The sequence below is a fragment of the Scyliorhinus canicula genome, chromosome 10 (assembly GCF_902713615.1).
Source record: "Scyliorhinus canicula chromosome 10, sScyCan1.1, whole genome shotgun sequence".
Classification (NCBI taxonomy): domain Eukaryota; kingdom Metazoa; phylum Chordata; class Chondrichthyes; order Carcharhiniformes; family Scyliorhinidae; genus Scyliorhinus; species Scyliorhinus canicula.
Window position 1 is genome coordinate 183,060,052 of NC_052155.1, and position 21,911 is coordinate 183,081,962.

The following is a 21,911-nucleotide window of genomic DNA, read 5'->3' on the forward strand; positions in this document are numbered from 1 at the left end:
CATAGTGTGTGTAAGTAAAAATGCTTCAGTGCTTGGTCCTCTGCCCTTTGGCATGCCTAAGGAACACCCTGGAGTTGCACTTGTGACATGGTGCACAAACCCTCCCTTCAGTCCATCCATCATCAAAACAGCATTGCTCTCCTCCATCAGTCCCATGCACAGCTCTTAAGATTAAAAGGGCTACACTTGCGTAAACATGAACCTTGACAGATTAACAAACAACTTGAGAATGGAAATAGGAGAAGAACATTAAGCGGGTGATCAGAATTGGAAAGGAACCTTAAAGAATAAGTGTACTGCTGAAGGTGCAGTACATACTAGTTTAAAAAGCTTTCGGTAAAAAGGCACACAGCCATCGTGCCTGTGCTGGCTTTTTGAAGGAACTTCCCAATTCGTCCCACGTCCCCGGTTCTTTCCCCATTGCCCAGCCAACATTTCAATCTTATGAGTTGAAAAGGAAATAAATTCAATATGGTCTCACATTCAAGAATGGAACAAAACAAACTTACCCAATTTCTTTCATCCCATTACCACTAGTAACAGTGGCCACTTGGGGGACCGAACAAGAGTTCACATTCCACCGTCACACCTGGGGAATTCAGTTAACTAAACAAATCCACAATTAAAAAGCCACCATCAATAATGGCAACTAACTGAATTAGTGTACAAGTCCCTCTGGTTCAGTAATACCCTTTAGGGAAGGGAATTGCCTGGTCTGGCCATAGATTTGACTCCAGGTTCACTGCAGTTGATTCTTAACTGCCTCCAAAATTGCCCAGCAAGCCACACAGTTGTACCAAACCAATACAATAAAGTATAATAAATAAAACCGGACAGCCAAGCTTTAAAACATGAAAGGTTCAAACAGTCCAGTCCATCATGGAAAGTTCTCCTCATTAATATCTGGGGTCTTGTGCCAAAGTTGGGAGAGCTGTCCCACAAACTAGTAATACAAAAGCCTGACTTTGTTGCACCCAAAGGCAAATAACATCTCAGACCCCCCCCTCCCCATCACCATCCCATCCCTGGCTGCACCCTGGGCCACTGGTAGGACAGGCCAACGAGAAGAGGTGACACAGTGGCATTTAGCCAGGAAGGTGTATTCCTGGGAGTCTTCAACATTGTCACTCCATGACAAAGAAAACCCTTGTTGATAAATAATGACTGCTCTTTCAGCTGAAAATCAGCGTTCCATAGAATCCACACACTGCAGAAGGTGCCCATTCGGCCCATCAAGTCTGGACTGATCCTCTGAAAGAGCACCCTACCGAGATTCACTCCCCCGCCCTATCCCTGTAAATCCCACTAACCTGCACATCTTTGGACACTAAGGGGCAATTTATCATGGACCAATCCACCTAAACTGTACACCTTTGGACTGTGGGAGGAAACCAGAGCACCCAGAAGAAACCCACGCAGACACAGGGTGAACATGCAAACTCCACACAGTCACCCAAGGCCAGAATCAAACGCAAGTCCCTGGCACTGAGGCAGCAATGCTAACCATTGTTTCTCCATCTTGGTAACCAGTTGGAAGAAGCATTGTGTCTAGCAAAGGCACAAATGTACTCTGGGTAGCAAACTTCAACACCCACCATCCAGAATGGCTCTGCAGCACATCTACTGGCCAGACTGGGGTAGCAGCAGATGGGGAGTACAGCTATTAAATGAGTGCGGCATCAAGGGAACCTAATGGGAATCAGGGTGAAAACAGTTCTCTGTTGGCTGACCTCATACCTGGTGCAGAAGAAGATGATTGTGGTCATTGCAGGCCGATAATTTCCGGGTACTATCTGAGGCCAACATCTTCAGCTGCTTCATCAATAAGGCCCCACCGTCAACATCTTGGGGGCTCACCCTTGATTAGAAATTGAACTGGACTAGTGATATAAATTCTGTCGCTGCAAGAGCATGTCAGAGGCTGGGGCGGCACAGTGGTTAGCACTGCTGTCACATAGCATCAAGGACCCGGGCTTAATTCCAACCTTAGGTGACTGTGTCGCGTTTGCACATTCTCCCCGTGTCTGCATGGGTTTCCTCCGGGTGCTCTGGTTTTCTCCCACAGTCCAAAGATGCGCAGATTAGTTGGATTGGCTATTCTAAATCGTCCCTTAGTGTCCAAAAGGTTAGGTGGGGTTATGGGGATAGGGCGGGGGAGTGGGCCTAGGTAGGATGGTCTTCAGAGGGTCGGTGCCGACTCAATGTGCCGAATGGCCTCCTGCTGCATTGGAGGGATTCTTTGATTCTGTGATGAATTCTGCCGGGAGTTAACTCACCACCTGGAACCCCAAAGCCTGCCCACCGTCTACAAGGCACAAGTCAGGATTGTGAGGGAATACTCTCAACTTGCCTGGAGGAATGCAGCTCCAACAATGCTCAAGAAGCTCAACACCGCCCAGGACAAAGCAGCCACGGTAGCATTGTGGATAGCACAATTGCTTCACAGCTCCAGGGTCCCAGGTTCGATTCCGGCTTGGGTCACTGTCTGTGCGGAGTCTGCACATCCTCCCCGTGTGTGCGTGGGTTTCCTCCGGGTGCTCCGGTTTCCTCCCACAGTCCAACGATGTGCAGGTTAGATGGATTGGCCATGATAAATTGCCCTTAGTGTCCAAAATTGCCCTTGGTGTTGGGTGGGGTTACGGGGTTATGGGGATAGGGTGGAGGTGTTGACCTTGGGTAGGGTGCTCTTTCCAAGAGCCGGTGCAGACTCGATGGGCCGAATGGCCTCCTTCTGCACTGTAAATTCTATGATATCTATGATAATTGGCATCCCATACACCACCTTAAACATTCACTACCTCCACCACCAGCACACCCCGTGTACAGTCTGCAAAGTCCGCTACAACACCTCCCAAAACAATGATGACCTCTACTGCCTAGAAGAACAATGTCAGCAGGCACATGGGTACACTATCCTGCATTGGAAATATATTGGCTGCTTTTTGCTGTGACAAAATACTGGAACTCCATAACAGCCACATGGGAGTGCTTACCCCACACAGACTGCAGGAGTTTAAGATAGCAACTCACCAACTCCTTCCCAAGGGCTGACCCACATCCCATGAATAAAAAACATATCAAGGGTAATCCAAGTGTAGTGAGATATCCGAGAGTTGGGGCGTGGGTGGGTGGCGGGGGAGGGTGCACAGGTACAACAACTGCACAGAGTGCTGCTGGCCCAGGAATGGGGAAAACTGAAAAATAAAATCAGTTTGGGCTCCGATTTCTATTTGGCACTTCACAATCTTCCAAACTCAACATTGAACCATAGAAATTTTGATTCGTTATCAATTTCAATATTGTCAGATTTTAACCATTGATGCAGAAGCAGGTGTTGGTCATGTTTTTGCAGTTACCATTCACACCTCCTCTAGACACAGCTTTTGTTTCTTTACTTATCCCAGTGCCAAACCCTTTTGCCGTGAACCATCGTCTCTTTTGTCATTTAAATCACTCCCGTTTTCCACCCTGCCACAGCCCTTCTCCTTTCTCGTACCCCTTTCCCCTACCTCCCTAACTTGTGTTAAAAAACACTCAATCTCTTTTCCCAGCTCTGACAAAAGTTGATGGACCTGAAATATCGACCCTGTTTCTCTCTCCACAGATGCTGCCCATTCTGTTGCGTGTTTCCAGCATTTTCAGTTTGTACATTTTTAGTTTCTATCTGTTGACCCTAGTGGAAAATCGTCCGCAGTCAAACAGCTTGTTGTCGCACTGAGCTCATTGTCTGACACATACATGATGAATGATAATTTCTCAGGAGGGGTCTGGTGTGAGGTGCTCCAGAGGGTGAACGCCTCCACCTCGAGTGAGAGGCTGGGGCTGCTACAGCTGTTTGAGGGGGTAGATGTGTGTGAACATTGCGGGGGCGGGGTCCCCGCAAGCCACGTTCATATGTTTTGGTCCTGTCCAAAGCTGGAGGATTACTGGAAGGAGGTTTTTAGGGTAATCTCTAAAGTAGCACACGTGAAACTGAACCCGGGCCCTTGGGAGGCCATACTCGGGGTATCGGACTAGCCTGGGTTGAAAACGGGCGCGGAGGCAGATGTTGTAGCCTTTGTTTCATTGATCGCCCGTAGGCGGATCCTATGAGGGTGGAGGTCAACCTCTCCACCCTGGCGTGGCCAGGGGACCTGCTGGAATTCTTGACGCTTGAAAAGGTCAAATTTGAACTGAGGGAAAGGATGGAGGGGTTCTCCAATTCATGGGCGTTATTCATTATGCACATTCCAGAATTGGATCACATCGAACATTTGGGGGGGTGGATGCTGGGAGGGTTGGGGGGAGGGGGACAGTATGTGTTAATGGTGACTATGGGTGATTCCTGATTCCTTTTTGTCATTTGTTTATGTTAACACGCGGGCCAATGTCTGGGGTTTGGTGGGAGGATGGGATCGTTGTTATTGATATGGGGATTGACATTACATTCATTACTGATTATTGTTTGCTGCTGGGTGTAAATTTGGGAGAAAATGTGGAAAAGGAGGAGAATAAAAAATATTTTTAAAAATGAATAATAATTTCTCCAGTGCTCTCATGCAACATTCCCCCCCGGTGAAAATCGACACCTCCTGGAGATGGGAAACAAACTAGGAAACTGCATTTTGCAAGAAACAAAGCAACAGTGAAAATCGACTTGAAATAATAAAAAACACAAAGCTGGTTATTAGAAACCAATAGTATTATTATTTGAAATCTTGATTTAAATACATTACACATACTTACAAAAAAATACCCCGTGTCACAAATTATACAATTTATATACAAAGCACTTAAATTGTTAAACCAAAAAAAAGCTCCATTGGAGACAGAAGAAAGATTCATCCTTTGATCATCATTCAAGATGCCTCGTTAGATTTATATGCTACCAGTTTTTACAAATGTCATAGATTTTCTGTTTACAGAATGTTCCAAAGTCAAATCAAAAATGATACACAAGGTTATATTAGGGTTGGGGGTGGAAATAACACTTTTGTTATATAATACAATGAGAAAAGTACAATACTGGAAGAAGTGCCCAATGTAGCAACAGTGCAAACCGAAAATACCTTAGCCTTAGAATGTAGACAATATATACAGCTATGTACAAGCCCCCAATCTAGAGACTACAGTTTTTATCAAATGCACAAAATGTTGTGCTACATACGTAAAGTTGGGGAACAACTATAAAAATAATCTTTGGAATGCAACAAAATTCACCTTTACACAATCGGCTATTTATTTTGATAGACGGAATAATTATATATTCTGAAAGTCAGTCACACCAGTGGCAAGTCATAACACTACAGAGGAGTTAAAACATTTGCAGTAACTACCAGGAAGATCATAATTAAAAGTTCTCTGGAAATATGGCAGCTGATTTCTCTGGCAGTGGCAGAGCGATGGGACGGTCAGGCGCTGGGAGCACGGCTCCCCCTCTCCCCGTCGTCCAACATTCTGACTGAGCAATCAGGCCAATTCTAATTTAGGTCTGCAGTGCTATTCTTGATACCACACAGCCATAATTGCGCCCTGCACAGCAGGCCTTCAAAATGGATCGTGTGTGTCGCTGCACTTCATTATACCTGCATTTTCCTGCACTTGGGAGGTCATCCAGTTTTGCTTCAGAATACCCTTTAGCATTGCATGCTGGCTAGGTACTTCATGATTTTAGCCCTTTAAGCTCAAGGACAATTCCTTGTTTCAGCAGTTTGTCTATACTTTGACACAGATAAACAAACCTGGTAGCAGTTTGACCTTTTGCACGACTAAGGTGTGTGTCAAACGCCTGACGTAGAATAACGAAGGCCAGTTGAAATAATTTGACCTATAGGAAAGGTTTGCTGAACATGCAATTTCTTGCACCCGAGCAGTTTGCGGGGAAATAAGTTAATGGAACACATTTGCTATCCTACAGTGCCACTCATTAGAAGATTCTGGGACAACATCCACCAGGTCAAGGCCTTGGCTGATATCATCTCCTTCTTGTTCTTGGCTACTTCCCGTGTCCTGACCACCACCTGCAGGACCAAAAAAAACAAAGAAAATCTTTTTAAGTTCAAGTAACTATTAGATCTTTCAACCACACCAAAACATATTAACAACACACAACTTTGAACATTATAACTAAATACTCTTTCTCCACAAGGGAGCACGAGTTTTCTCCACACAGGGAAGGAGGAAATTGGATTGGAGGTCATTTCTGGTGCAGAGGTGATGCAGCACCTTGAACTAAGGTCTGGGGTTCACTATAAATTGGGCACCGTGCCTCAAAACCACATTACAAATGAGCTGTGGCACCAACTGCAAGTCACAGTCTGGAGCCATCCCCAAATTGGCTGGAGCCCAGTCAGTATGCAGTTGAGCCCAGGGGGTGGTATGAGGTGAATGGGGGTGGGCCAGAGGTTGCAAGCTGATCCAGGTCCACTGTATTCATGGATTTCATACTCTTACATTTTAGGTCTTTTAAAAAAAAACAACTGTTCTTTGGTTTCCCTTTGAGGACTGCTGGTTAGGGCCATAACTACACAGATAAAACAAGCAGAGCATGCACAGCACATACTCAATCGAACGTGGCACTGAGGTCCAAAAACACACATCAGGCCCCCTGACTGGCACATTCAAGAGACACAATGCCTGGGCACTCGGAAGTAGCTGGCTGTCAATGTGGATTAAGCTGGATGCAAACAGAGGTTGTGTCTGGAAATTGATACCCAGAATATGAGTTGCGCATTCAAAAAAGATTGGCACTTCATTCCTCATTGATTTTACCTAATATCTGTAAACTTGCACTAAATAACTCCAACATGAAGGTTGAGTTGCAGATTTGAATGCAACAGCAAAATTATTTTTACAGTTGCCATTCCAGTTGGGCGATAATTGATGTAATGCGTCCCCTCAAAGATTGTGGGATAAACAGTGGCGAATATATAAATTACAGTCCCGGCCTACTTCCCAGCTTTGGACGCCACACTTTAGGAAAGATGTGAAGGCATCAGAGTGCGTGCTGAAAAGATTCACGAGAATGGTTTCCGGGGGTGAAGGGGGAGATATTTCAGCGATTATTATTACGTAGATAGATCGGAGAAGTTTTCCTTTGGAAGAGACAGTAGATTTGATAGAGGTATTCAGAATCACAAGCAGCCTGGACAGAGTAGATAGGGAAAATCTGATTGCACTGGTGGAATGATCGAAAACCAGAGGGCACTGATTTATGGTAACTGGCAGAAGAAGAAGTGGAGACATGAGGAGAAACTTGTTCATGCAGCGAGTGGTTTGGATCTGCGCTGCCGGACAGTGTGGTGAAAGCAGGCTCAATCAAGGCATTCAAGAGGGAATTGGATTATTATCTGGAAAGGCAATGTGTGCACTCACTCTCATGCCTTGACATCTTCCCTGTAGAATATAGGGAGAAGGTGGGAGATTGGAACAGGTGCACTGCTTATTCAGAGAGCCAGCGCAGGCATGAGGGGCCGAATTGTCTCCTTTTGTGCTGCAACAATTTTGTGATGCTACTTGCACTTGCGTTCATCTAAGAGAAAGAGACTAGTATCTCTGGATCTTCTGCTGAGTCTCCACGCTGTCAGTGTAGGAACAGTGAATCTTTGGGAGTCGCGGGTTAATACGATCACTTTGACAAGGACGTAACCTCTGACCAGGAATTGGCTAGAGAGATTTTGCAGCAGCTGCAGAATTAAATCAGTCACCCCCACAAGAGATTCAGGTCTGGGTGATTTACCCGTTAAATATCCCCCCCCCCCCCCCACCATGTTAGCGGAAGAAATTGCTGTATGTGTCAGGATTGGTATAATAAAGATGTCTCAAAGTATTGTAATAGCACAGGTCAAGGGCAAACCAGCAGGCAAGGGGTTAAACATATACCAAGGGAAAACCAGCAAGCAAGGGGTTAAAGTCACCCACATTGGAAATGATTTAATCATCTCAGAGCATTTGAATATGAAACGGGAAACATAGGAGGCCCCAGTAAGTCTAAGGGATCCATTATCCAACACATTCACACCTCTTCGAGAAGTTAAATATGTTAAGCACAAACTCATGAGATTGTAAGGAAACATTGTATTCTTTAATCGTTTTCCCATTACGGGGACCAGAAAATATGCATACTGATCAATTTGTATTGTTCCGAATTATTCAGTGACGTCAATACCTGCTTGTGACCCTGAAGAACTTTAAATATATATGCATGTAATTCTGAGGACAGGCAGAACTGGCTTTTGCGAGCTAAAGCTAGCGCAGAATCTCTCTCTCCTGTGTGCACACAGTTTTTCCGAATTAAACAAAGTTTTACCAACACCATGCGGTCGAGAACAGACTTTATTATACCAATCCTGACACATAAAGCAATTTCTTCTGCTGACACACCACATCCCACCCCGTCCAGTAACATATGTACTTTGATTTATAGAATGGGTCACAGTTGCAATCACTGTAACACTAACCAGGAAAGCCATGTGCCCTCTTCATATGTATCTTCATATTGCCTTTTTGTGTGAAAGAGATTCCGCAGTAATCACATTTATATGGTCTCTCACCGGTATGTTTCTTCATATGTACTTGTAGTGCATTTTTTTGGTTGAAGGCTTTTTCACAGAGGTTGCACTGAAAAGGCCGTTCACCTGCAAAACAGCACAAATACTTTCAGTTATAGTAACCATTCTCAAAAGCATTGGCATCCATTTTTACAAGACACATTAGCAAGTTAAAATGGTTTTGTAAGTTTCTGGCAGAGGTGTACAAGTTAATCTTTATTACATTCTACAATTAAAATAATCTTCGTGGGGGTCTAGATTCTGAAAGCATAATGGAGCACTGTGTTATATCTTTTTCAAGTGGCCATTCTATCTAGCTGGGCACATTAAATGAAAATTTTCTCCCCTCAATCTCCAAGACTAATTTTAAACTGTGCAACACACGATTTACAGTCATTAGGTAGCTATGTGAAATGCAGCATTCAAGCGTGTATCAATAAAGGATGGCACACTAAAGCAACAGGCTGGAATCTTATCTACGTAGCTATGTTATCGTGAGGAAATACCAAATGGAGATCTTCGGGAGGAATGCTGAATTTTGTTTACTTAAAGAGCAAGCAATTTGTCACAAAGATGCTGAGGACCCGGGTTCGAATCCCGCCCCTGGGTCACTATCTGTATGGAGTTTGCACATTCTCCCCGTGTCTGTGTGGGTTTCACCCCCCACAACCCAAAGATGTGCAGGGTAGGTGGATTGGCCACACTAAATCGCCCCTTAATTGGAAAAACATGATTGGGTACTCTAACTTTATTTTTGGGGCCTCACGGTAGCATGGTGGTTAGCATCAATGCTTCACAGCTCCAGGGTCCCAGGTTCGATTCCCGGCTGGGTCACTGTCTGTGTGGAGTCTGCATGTCCTCCCCGTGTGTGCGTGGGTTTCCTCCGGGTGCTCCGGTTTCCTCCCACAGTCCAAAGATGTGCGGGTTAGGTGGATTGGCCATGCTAAATTGCCCGTAGTGTAAGGTTAATGGGGGGATTGTTGGGTTACGGGTATACGGGTTACGTGGGTTTAAGTAGGGTGATCATTGCTCGGCACAACATCGAGGGCCGAAGGGCCTGTTCTGTGCTGTACTGTTCTATGTTCTATGGTGCCCCAAGTAAAAAAAATAACTCCCACATTCATTGCTTCGCTCCGAAATAGTTGCGTCCTTTCAAATGGAAATCTTTAATCAATGTGGAACAATGACATCCAAACTGGTCCACATCCAAAGTCAATCAATAAACAGGATTCAATAGTAAGCATTTTAAACACAATGATCTAAGCACCAAAAAGTAATGCCTAGTCTATCGGGGCTTTGTGCTGGGAAAGTTCCTGATATCCACTCACCATTACGTAAGCTGATTTTAGATAGAACCACATACTCTGTTATCCTGAGGGAAATGGAGAGTAGGACGTTACATTGAAAGAGTATATTACACTAAGACTGATGGTTACCCTTTCTTCAATTCTAAATAAAATACGCATCATGGTACTAATTCAATATCATCTTCCAACTATTTGCATCACCCTATGTTTCACATACAGGGGGGGGATTCTGAAACCCCAAATACCTTCTCCTTTTCCTCAGTCCATTTACAAATGTCGCCCCGTACAATGTCATTGCTTACGCAAGGTGTGACTCTCAGAACAAAACTTTCCAAAATCACAACATGACCAAGTCTTTAATCTTGATTTAGATAAAATTTAAACGAACATTACAAATGGCGTTTACTCATTTGGCTAGGAAGTAATAATAATAATCTTTATTGTCACAAGTAGGCTTACATTAACACTGCAATGAAGTTACTGTGAAAATCCCTTCGTCGCCACACTCCGGCACCTGTTCAGGTACACAGAGGGAGAATTCAGAATGTCCAAATTACCTAACACATCTTACGGGACTTGTGGGAGGAAACCGGAGCGCCCGAAGGAAACCCACGCAGACACGGGGAGCACGTACAGATTCCGCACAGACAGTGACCCAAGCCGGGAATCAAACCTGGGACCCTGGAGCTGTGGAGCAACGGTGCTAACCACTATGCTGCCGTGCCACCCATGGTATCTGGCGGGGCATTTGGATTAGCCAGCAGGAGCCACCCTTAAAACTGCATCGGTATTTGCCAATTCCCTGCCCATTTGTGAATGCACAGCTGACATCGCCTTAAAAGCAGCTTTTAAATGTTCGGGGCGAATGATGTGATTGGTTGCTTTCCGGTTTCCTCCCACCAGCAAGGGGAAAGGGCAATCATAGCCTTTCCAGACAGTCCCTAGAGCCCACAAGCAGCTGGTTTTGGGAGCTGGGGTGATGTGAGGACAGGCTATGCCCCAGCTACCTCAGCAGCAGAGGAGGTGGATGAAAGAGGGAGGACAACATTTTAAAAATAGAGTTAAAAAGCCCTCACCATGAGAAAAATATAGATGTGGATAGGGCTAGAACACACAGCCAACTCTGCCTCCAGTGTTTTATAACAGGGTTAGGAAGTTTCTTCTGTTACTTCTTTACAATGGCTGTTGGGGCTAAAGGGGAGCTGGGGTGGTAGCGGTGGGAATCGCAATCCAATTTTCCGTGGATGCAAGTTCACAGTACAAAACTATATTCAAACCAACAGGCTATGTCAATCAAGAAAGGTACAATAACATACTGGCGTAGTGAAGCAAGTGGTTATTTCCTGACATTCAGGTTAAAGGGAAATGGGAAAATATATGCTGCATCTCTCCCCTCCGATCATCAACCCTCCCGCTGATGGAAACAGTTTCCACCCCGACCCTCCCAGCACCCCACCATCCATTCTACCAAAACCCCGTAGAACTTTGAATACCTCCATTAAATCCCCTCCTTACCTTCCTTTCCAACATTTCTCAATATGAACCGTACAAAATCTATTTAAGGAAAATTTCTGTCTTACCACCACTGTACATTGTCCACACTGTCGGAGCTATTAACTGATGAATACCTGTGTGAATTCGATTGTGCCTCTCCAGCTGGCTCGGCTTAGCAAATGCCTTGTCACATGATTCACATTTGTATAGTTTAGGTTTCTGACTGCTAGGTGAAGGTCCAGGTTGGTGCGTCTGAAGATGGTCCTGTTGATCAAAAATAACATTTCTAATCTTTACAATTCCACAACACTCATCAACAAGTGCTCAACGCTCCATGCAAGTGGCGTAAATGCATAATTATAGCGTAATTTTCATCAGCGCACAGGAAAGTTTCGGTCTAGCATCATGTCGACAGGGACTGGCCATTCTGCGCAACGTGCCCCTGCTGCGATTCACACTCCGCTTTTTGTATGTAACCCTGCAAGTCCCTTGACCTCAAGTGCTTTCCAACACCCGTTTAAAACTGATTGATAGAATGTGCTTCTGCCTCAGCCAGAGGGTTCCAAACCCTGCCAACACTCAGAAAATAAAAATCTCATCTCACCTCCAGATACTTTCCCAATGATTTCAAATCTACAATTCCTGCTCGTTGACCCACTCACCAGATAGTACATAGAACATACAGTGCAGAAGGAGGCCATTCGGCCCATCGAGTCTGCACCGACCCACTGAAAACCTCATTTCCACCCTATCCCCCTAACCCAATAACCCCTCCTGACCTTTTTTGGACACCAAAGGCAATATATCATGTCCAATCCACCTACCCTGCACGTCTTTGGACTGCGGGAGGAAACCGGAGCACCCGGAGGACGGGGAGAACGTGCAGACTCCGCACAGACAGTGATCCAGCGGGGAATTGAACCTGGGACCCTGGCGCTGTGAAGCCACAGTGCTAGCTACTTGTGCTACCATGCTGATGAAAAGTTTTGTTTTGGTTATTCTTATCAAAACTGCTCCTCATTGTGCAAACCTCTTTTAGGTTACCTCTTAATCGCCTCTGTTCCAAAAAGAAAAGTCCTAACTTTTCTAACTTCCCATAACCCAAGATTTATGGGTACCCGACAGTTTAGCGGGTACACTGCACGTTTTGGTAATTGGCCCTACATTAAATGTATCAACAGGCACATATTTCATTTCTAGCTAGGTGGAACTTAGCGTAAAACACACAACCTGCACTTTTCTGGGATTATCCTATTTGTGCAACAACCTGCAACCTGATCAGCTATATCCGCGTTCTGGATGGCAGCTTAATGGGGAAATGCAGAAAATTGGGAGCACCCAGCCCCAAAAAGGGCAAATATTAAGAGAGTTTTTATAAAGGTCCAAAATAGGTTTGAAGAATTTTTCAACCTTTGTGGGGAATGAAGTTTTCTTATCTAACATTTCATTTCAAAGTCCTGGCAGGGAACAGAACTGCATGGGCAAGTGGTGGAGTTGTGCACAAATTGCTCATCTGTTTAGGGGCTGCTGGAGTGCTGCATGAGGGAGGAGTTCCCTATCTGGTATTTCAGAGCACCCTCAACGCATAAGTACACGCTGCTGGTTTAGGAGGTGGTGACCTGGTTCACAGGTTTGAGTGGTGTTACAGGAGGTATGAACACCACTGTTCCATGTTAAGGAATGTGACAATGGGCAAAACAATACTGTTTACCACGACACAAGACCATCCTACAGGTTGATGCCGGACACATATTCCACCTCTGCTGTTCACTCATGTGAATTCTCATAGTCCACTGTACAGATTTCATGCAAACTTAATTACAGCCAGGCATACATTCAAGATGCAATGTACAATTGATAGCCTTGTCACCCACACCTTTCAACTGCTAGTGTCTATCGCTAATAACTTTCATTTACATAGCGCCTTTAACACAGTAAAACATCTCCAGGAGCTTCACAGGAGTGATTATCAAACAAATCTTGACCCCGGGTTACATGAGGAGATACTAGGACAGGCGACCAAATAGTTTGGCACAAAGGAGGAGAGGTAGAGAGACAGAAATATTTAGACATAAAAGACTAGAAATAACAACTTAAAAGAAGTGCAAAGTAATGTCCAGCTGCTGCACCAGCTTGAAAGGATGGGGTGACGCTAAGATGAAATCTTTGCAACATGAGTAGCAAGTTCAATAAGCTTTTGATTATATTCAATTACCTTGAGATGGGCTGCTCGTTTGAAGGCTTTGCTGCAGACGTTGCATATGTGGATTCTTTCCTCCCCGTGGGCTTCCCGGCAATGTCGACGGAGCATAGAGCCTGAAGAGAAGCTTTGGCTACAATTGGGACAGTGATTTATCTGGCCCTCATCATCTGTCTGACTGTCCTCCGCAAAACTAATCGTTGTCTCAGTTACCTAAACCAGAAAGTGCAAATTCAGTTCATGATGATTAATAGCTGGTGCAAATTTTGTCAGAATGGCAAATGTGCTAATAGCATCCAATTTTCTTAGTTTCGGCGATAATAGTTCTTGCTGTCTCATGAGCACAAGTGAAGGGAGCACAAAGTTACAGTGAACGTGAAAATCAGAGAGAGAGAGAGAGACACAAGAGGTCTAAAGGTAAAGCAAGTCCCATGTGTAGCCATGTGTCTGCAGGCAAGTAATGGTGTAACCCGACAAATGATTCATCGTTTGACTGCTGACCTGTTTTCTGACTGATATGTTCCTTTTCCATCCTGGAGGAATCCGCAAGGGTATAATTCCATGGACACCCTGTGGTACCTCCCACACAGTGGCTATTCTACATGACTGGCCTAAATGCCCCAACCAATCTCTGCAACATCCTCCAGCCCCACAACACTCCACGGTCGCCACGCCCCTCCAATTCTAGCCTCTTACACATCCCTGGCTTACTTCACTGCACCACTGTCAGCGCGTCTTCAGTTCTCAAGGCTCTGGAATTCCCACCCTACATCTCTCCACCTTTCTTTCCTTCTTTTAAGATGTTCCTCTGAGCAAGCAGTCCAAGCATTTGTTTGTGAGACTCAGGTGGCAAATTATGTTTGATGGTCACTCCTGAGAAGCCCCTTGGGATGTTCAGCTTCGTTAATAAAGCAAGATAAATGCACATTGTGGTTTCCTGACAATTCGTGATAGTGACTACGCTAACTTGCAGGAATCACTACAGAAGAGAAAAGTGGACTATGGCTGGTTTATTCTGACCTAACCCTGTGGGTGTTGAGGCCACCTGTAACATGAGCTGCTACTCCCCCAACCGAGAGCAAAAGTCTAAATTAAATTGACGATTACTGGTGTGGATGCCACAATTATTCCCTTGTGAAAACCCACAGTGGGAGTGGAATTGTATCGATTGACCTTTTGTGCACTTAAAAGAAAAAGCTTGCAGTTGCATAACCATTTTCAGGTCATTTTCAAAACACTTCAAAGCCAATTAATTGCTTTTAAAATGTCGTTACACTTATGTAAACACACCCAGCGGCAAATTGACAGACTCTGGTCTCTCAAACCGCAAATTAGGCATTTAGGTGACCACTGAGGCATGTTGACGAAGGCATTGGAAAAACTCACCATGGTCTGCTATCAGACACACCTCATGTCCTTCTGTCTCTCTCTGCCCAACAGGGAGATCGGGCCTCAGCTTAACATCTCATCCAAAAATCGGAGAAACTCAGGACTCTAACAAGCAACGAGAACCCAACAGCAGCACTATTTAAAAAGCACATCCACTTGATAAAAGGTTAGTTGCTGGTTTGACCTTTTAATCTGTTTGTTCACCCCTGGGTGTTTTACAGCCTACTCTTATAATGGATGCATGTAAACAGACACATGCGATGCAAGTCCCACCCCTCGTGCACCGACCTCCTCATGCAATCAAATTCTTAGCCTTCGGTGTTCTGTATTACTGCTGAACATCTCAGATGCTGCCAGTTTGTCGAATAGCTTAACCCCTCTGACACTTGAGACAATGTTTGTTGACTTATCAATGTAATAACTGCTGTTCCAGCTGAATCGGTAAACACTTGTCACACTTTTTCTTTGAAGGAGCTTGCGCTCAGGATCAAACTGCCGGTGAATCCTTGTGTGAAGGGATATAGAATTTCTCTGCAACAACTTTCAAACTATTCTACGGGAAGGACTTCCACTATCCGGCGCATAAGCATGAATTTATTTTATAACATCTTAATGGTCCTACCCAGAGACATTGACCTCCCCGCAAGAAGCCGTACTTCAAACCTGTTGGATTGGATGACTTTCTCAGAGTGTCCCTCATCTAGCTCTTCTCTTCCTGCTTTATCAACCCTTGGATGGTCAACCACTCACTCCTCCCTCTCTCTGTTCTCTACATCTCAAGTGGTATGATTACTGCTTCAAAGCCCACTCCTCGGCTTTAAACTTGAATTTAAGCAATTTCAGTTGAAGGCACTTCCTGCAGATGTGTTGGCCGGAATCAAGAGCTGCTGATCAAAACTTACAAAAACAGCACATCACCATCCCATCCCCTGCTGCACTTTATTCCAAATGTTGGTTAAGTTACAGTGAAGTTTATATTCGTCATCTACCCTTGCATTTCAATTACATAGAACATACAGTGCAGAAGGAGGCCATTCGGCCCATCGAGTCTGCACAGACCCACTTAAGCCATCACTTCCACCCTATCCCCTAACCCAATAACCCCTCCTTACCTTTCTCTTTTGATCACCAAAGGCAATTTATCATGGCCAATCCACCTAACCTGCACGTCTTTGGACTGTGGGAGGAAACCTGAGCAGCTGGAGGAAACCCACGCAGACACTGGGAGAACGTGCAGACTCCGCACAGACAGTGACGCAGCGGGGAATCAAACCTGGGACCCTGGCGCTGTGAAGCCACAGTGCTAGCCACTTGCGCTACTGTGCTGCCCACTTCAGTTAAACTACTCTGTTCCCCATTCCCACTCTAGCCAAACCCCCCCCCCCGCAAGTCTCTGTTGCTATCTTGCAGGGTGCTCTATGCTCCAACAGTTAGGAATAACAGTAGCATGCTAAACTATGCTGCTCCTCATGGCAATTCATTCGGGAATTCAATCTTAAATTTCTTCATTTTATTGGATGAAGGAATTCAGTTATGCAGAAAGACTACAGGAGCTGGGATTATTTTCCTTAAAGCAAAGAAAATTAAGGGGAATTTAATGGAGGCGTACCAAATTATATGGGGTCTTGATAGCGGAAAACTGCTCTCACAGGCACAGAGGTTTCAGATTTAAGAAAATTGGCAAAAACAACACGAGAAGGGAGGGGGAGAATGCTTTTGACTCTGAGTTATGATGATCTGGAAAATAGTGCTCGGGAGGGTGGTGCAAGCTGATTTAATAGTGGCTTTCAGAATTGAAAAGGAAATGTTTGTAAGGCTATGGGTAAAGAGCAGGGGAGTGCGACCAATTGGAAGGCTCTTCCAAAGTGCCAGTGTGAGGGGTGCTGGGCCCACTGGCCCCATCCTGTGCTGGATGATTCCACAATTTTATAAATTAAATCACTGTACCATACCTGGTATGAGGCAGTCTCCTCTTGTGTACCAGGTGAGTCCTGTGGTGCCTGGCTCACCAATATCACCTGCGGATGAGCGGATCCAGGTTGGCCCGGCAGAGTTGGATCAGGGACCACTGCTGGAAATTGTTGCCCCTGTTTTTAAAATGGACCAGACATTATTACAACACGTCCACCCTATTGTTCTACTGTTGTTAACAGTCTTGCAGGTAACAGATGGGACTCTCCAGTCCCCCAGCTATGTGTTTCTCAGCGGCGCATCATTCGCTGGTGGCGGGATTCTACCTTCCCGCCGCTTGTCAATGGGATTTCCCGTTGGAGCCACCCCACGCCGCTGGGAAATCCATTGCTGGGTGTGCGCTGTCAGCGGGAAAAGAGAATCCCAATGACTGAAGAATTCCACTGGATCAACATAATTTAATTTCTAATTCAGTCTATATACTCTATATTAGATGTTTCATTCAGTTTTAAAAAACTGCTTTAAATCTTCTATTGCCATTAACTTCCCAGCAAACAGTAGGTTCTGCAACTTTATAAAGAAAGCATCAATAGTCTATTTAAACATCAGGATGCAGGCATTCTAAAATACCCGTTATTAAGTAAGCACATTTCTGAACAATCACATCATTATCTGCAGGACCAGCTACAGAATGCTAATATATCAAACAGTCTGATGTGATCAACAAAGTCCGTATATCTATCTGATCTGTGCATTTGCTGCTTTGAAACTGTTCAGCATCTAATTTTTGGTTGAAACCATTTGGTTGCCCTCAAATTCATTCCCTAGAATCAGCATATGGGCCTTAACGTTTGGCAGTAAATATGTTCACCTCCCTCAGCTCACTTCACCTTCATTCTTATAAAGCCACTTGGGGGATCAGTGTTGTAAAGCTCTTTGCTGCACCTTGAGCAAAATTTAGATTTTAAATTTCTAATTTTTGTCCTTAAATCCCTCCATGGCCATGCCCCCATCTCTGCAACCTCCTGGAGCCCAACAATCCTCCAAGATCACCAAATTCAAGCCCGTTGCATTTTTATCCCCATTTCTATTGCACTAGCCGCCTAATTATGTTGCTTAGAGTTTCGAAGAATGAGAGGCAATGTCATTGAAAGTTACAAAATTCATATAGGGTGTGACAGGGTAGATAGGGACAGGATATTTCCTCAGGCTTAAGTCTAGAACCAGGGGACACAATCTCAGAATAAGTGGTAGACCATTTAAGACGGAGATGAGGAGGAATTTCTTCACTCAGTATCTTTGGAAATCTCTACTCCTGAGGGGTGTGGAAGTTCAATCTGAGAATGCTCAAGACAGAGATCAGAGATCAATTTATGGGTACTAACAATACCAAGGGATATGGGGATAGTGGGAGAAATGACAGAAGTAAATGATCAGCCATGATCTGTTTGAATAGCGTGGCAGACTCAACAAGTCAAATAGCCTTCTCCCGTTTCTATGTCCTCGGCTGCCGAGGCCGGATGCCCTGGAATTTCCTCCCTAAACCTCTTCATCTCTCAACCTCACGTTCCTTCTTTAAGATGTTCTGAACAGTTTGACTTAGCTCTTGGTCACATGCACTAATACCTCCTTATTTGGCTTGGTATCGTCTCTTGTTTTCCAACGCTGCCGTGAAGCAACTTGGGATCTTTTATTACATTAAAGAATATAGAAGTACGGTGACTTCCGGTGGCGGCAATGTCCGAGTGAGCCGCACATTCGGCAGGCTCTCACTCTGGCGGGTGTTTAGGGGCTGATTCTGTGCGATAGTGGGACCACGGAGCTGAAGGAAGGCGGCAGTGAAAGTGCGGAGGAGCGGGCTGCGGCACATGGAACAGCGGGAGTCCAGGAGGCAGAAGGAGAGAGATAAAAAGGGACAGAGACAAGGAGCTGAAGAAACTTACCTGGAACCTAAGATGGCGGACACACGGACCCGGGACTCAGCAATCCAGCAGGCGCTGGATAACATGTTCCAGGTAATGAAATCCAGTTTTGAAGTGCTGAAGCGGGACAGCTTGGACCCAATCCAGAAGGAGCTGGGAGAGGAGGTGGAGAAGCAGGCAGATGCGCAGACGGTTGCGGCGCTAGAAGTTGATGGGCTGAAGGAGCGGTAGAGAAGACTGCTAGACAGAGTGGAGGAGCTGGAGAATAGAGCCCGCAGAAACAACCTGAGGATGATCGGCCTCCCGGAGGGGGCTGAGGGAGTTGATGCCGCAGCGTTTGTAGCAGACCTATTGATGCAGCTGATGGGGGCCGAAGCCTTTCCGCGACCGCCGGAGCTGGAGGGGGCATACAGAATGCAGGCGAGGCAGGGGCGGCCAGGTGGACCCCCCCCCCCCCCCCCGCCCGATGGTGATTAGGTTCCACAGGTTCGTGGACAAGGAGCGGTTGCTGTGGTGGGCAAAGAGTGCCAGGAGCAGTGCGTGGAACAACAGTGTCCTCCGCATTTACCAGGACCTAAGCCAGGAGGTGGCTCGGCGGCGAGCAGCCTTTAAGCAAGTCAAGGAGGTGCTGTTCAAGAAGCACGTGAAGTTTAGTCTGCTGTTCCCAGCCCGGCTATGGGTCACGCACCAGGGTCAACACCACTACTTCTCCGAGCCCGAAGAAGCGATGGACTTTGCGAGGGATCAGGGGCTGGTCCCGAAAAGAGGCCCCACGGGCACGAATTAGGGCCCGAGGACTACCGTAGGAAGGTACGCCGAATGGGCCTGGGCTGCTGCTCAACGGTTTGCTGGGTCAAAGGTGCCAAACGGAACATTTGGGACTCTTTCCTTTGTTCATGGACACTGGTTTGTTTTTTTTTCTCTTATGTTTTTGTTTTTTCCTCTTTTTTATGTTTTTTCCTTTTCGGGCAGATTTTTACTTTTTGTGCGGCTCGCGGAGGACACTGGAGCCGGCACGGTTACGAAGGGGGGCCGGTCAGCAAGGGGGGCCAAGGACGTGGATTCGGGGGTTCTTGTTTTGTTGATGTCCATGCCTTCCTGTGCCAGTGAGTTTGCCCCAGTGGGTTGGAGTGGGGAGGAGGACGGGTAAACAATGGGAATGAAACAGGAGGACGCCGGAGCGATGAGTCACCGGGCTAGCAGATTGGTTAGTCAAGGGAGTCAGATGGGGGGGGGGGAAGTTACAGCCAGTATATGGCAGGGGTGGGGGTATCGGGGGATGTTGTTGGGGGGGGGGGGGGGGGGTTTGTTCTGCTGACGTGGGAGGGACTTGAAATAGGCACTGGAAAGGAGGTCGAGGGTGGAGGCAACGAAGAGGCGAGCCAGGAATGGCACGACGCACGGGCCGGCCCGAGAAAAGCTATGGTTGACCAGCGTTTTGGGGCGTGTGTGTGTGTGTGTCTGGTGGGTTGTGCCCCCCGACCAGGCTGATCACCTGGAACGTCAGGGGACTGAATGGGCCGGTTAAGAGGGCGCGGGTGTTCGCGCACTTGCGGGCTCTGAGGTCGGACGTAATTATGTTGCAGGAGACACATCTGAAAGTGTCTGACCAGACCAGGCTAAGGAAGGGCTGGATTAGTCAGGTCTTCCACTCGGACTTGGACTCGAAGTCCAGGGGGGTGGCAATCATGATCAACAAGCGGGTGCAATTTGAGGCGGAGGGCATAGCCACAGACAGGGGGGGCAGATACCTGATGGTACGGGGCAGACTGGAGGGGAGAAGAGTGGTGCTGGTGAATATATATGCCCCGAACTGGGATGACGTGGACTTCATTAAAAGAGTGCTGGGGAAGATCCCGGACCTGGACTCTCGCAGGCTAATAATGGGAGGGGACTTTAACATGGTCCTTGACCCGGCTTTGGATCGGTCTGTCCCAGAACGGGTAGACTCCCAGCAATGGCAAGGGAGCTGAAAGGGTCTATGGAGCAAATGGGGGCAGTGGAACCCTGGAGAGCCAGACAGCCGACAGGAACGGGCTACTCATTTTACTTGCACGTCCATAAAATATTTTCTAGGATAGATTTTTTTGTACTAAGCAGGGATTGTATAGGGGAGGTAACGAACACGGAATAATCGGCAATTACTATCTCAGACCATGCCCCGCACTGGGTAGACCTGCATATCGGGGGGGCGAACTATCAATGCCCGCAATGGAGGCTAGACGTGGGACTGCTGTCGGAGAACGGGATCTGTGAGAGGCTTCGGAGGTGTATGCAAAATTACTTGCAGGTGAATGACACGGGGGAGGTCTCAGCGGCGACCCTGTGGGAGGCGCTAAAGGCAGTAGTGCGGGGGAGCTGATTTCAATTGGGGCCCACAGAGCTAAGGCAGACAGGGCAGAGATGGATAGATTGGTCAGGGAAATGGGTCAGATAGATGAAGAGCACCTGGAGTCCCCGGGGGAGGTTTTACTCAGGGAGAGGCAGAGACTACAGGCGGAACTGGGGGCACTATCCACGAGTAGGGCCATGGACCAGCTTAGGAAGGCGAGGGGCGTGGTGTACGAGCATGGGGAAAAGGCTAGCAGACTGTTAGCGCAACAAGTCAGGAAGAGGGAGGCGGCCAGGGAAATAAGTAGAGCGATGGATGGGGAGGGGCGCAAAGTGGAGGACCCGGCAGGATTGAATAAGGTATTCCGGGACTTCTATCGCAAGCTTCGGAGCCGCCGGAACAACCGGAGGAGATGAAAAGGTTTCTGGATGGGTTAACATTCCCAACAGTAGGTGGGGGGGGGGGGGGGGGGGGGGGCGAGTGGATGAGCTGGGGGCCACGATTAGAGTGGAGGAGGTATTGGGGGGCCTAAAGGCCATGCAGTCGGGGAAAGCCCCGGGGCCGGATGGATACCCAGTAGAGTTCTATAGGAAGTTCTCTGAGCTGGTGGGCCAGGTCTTGGCGAGGGTTTTCAATGAGGCAATGGACAGAGGGACCCTGCCGCCGACAATGTCGCAAGCCACTATATCACTGATATTGAAGCGGGGTAAAGACCCGGAGGCGTGCGGGTCCTACAGGCCAATCTCCCTGATTAATGTTGACGCCAAGCTCCTGGCAAAGGTACTGCCGGTTAGAATGGAGGATTGGGTACCGGAGGTGATTGGGGAG

The 21,911-nt window shown here is 46.7% G+C and overlaps 1 protein-coding gene across 7 annotated transcripts in view; it reads right to left on the reverse strand.

The window, feature by feature from the left end:
• Positions 1-4,663: 4,663 nt before the first annotated feature.
• LOC119972820 (zinc finger protein 236-like) overlaps positions 4,664-21,911 on the reverse strand; it is a 168,518-nt gene continuing 151,270 nt past the window's right edge. For 4 of the 7 annotated variants that reach the window (XM_038810266.1, XM_038810264.1, XM_038810263.1 and 1 more), the window contains 5 exons: positions 16,871-17,005; positions 13,545-13,742; positions 11,464-11,593; positions 8,439-8,615; positions 4,664-5,999 (listed from right to left, as the gene is read on the reverse strand). In XM_038810266.1, the coding sequence (XP_038666194.1) occupies positions 5,869-5,999; positions 8,439-8,615; positions 11,464-11,593; positions 13,545-13,742; positions 16,871-17,005 (771 nt within the window). In that variant the 3' untranslated portion in view covers positions 4,664-5,868. Of the gene's footprint in view, positions 6,000-8,438; positions 8,616-9,856; positions 9,901-11,463; positions 11,594-13,544; positions 13,743-16,870; positions 17,006-21,911 lie in introns of those variants that run through there. The other 3 variants (XR_005462157.1, XM_038810265.1, XM_038810267.1) reach the window with 3 other exon arrangements.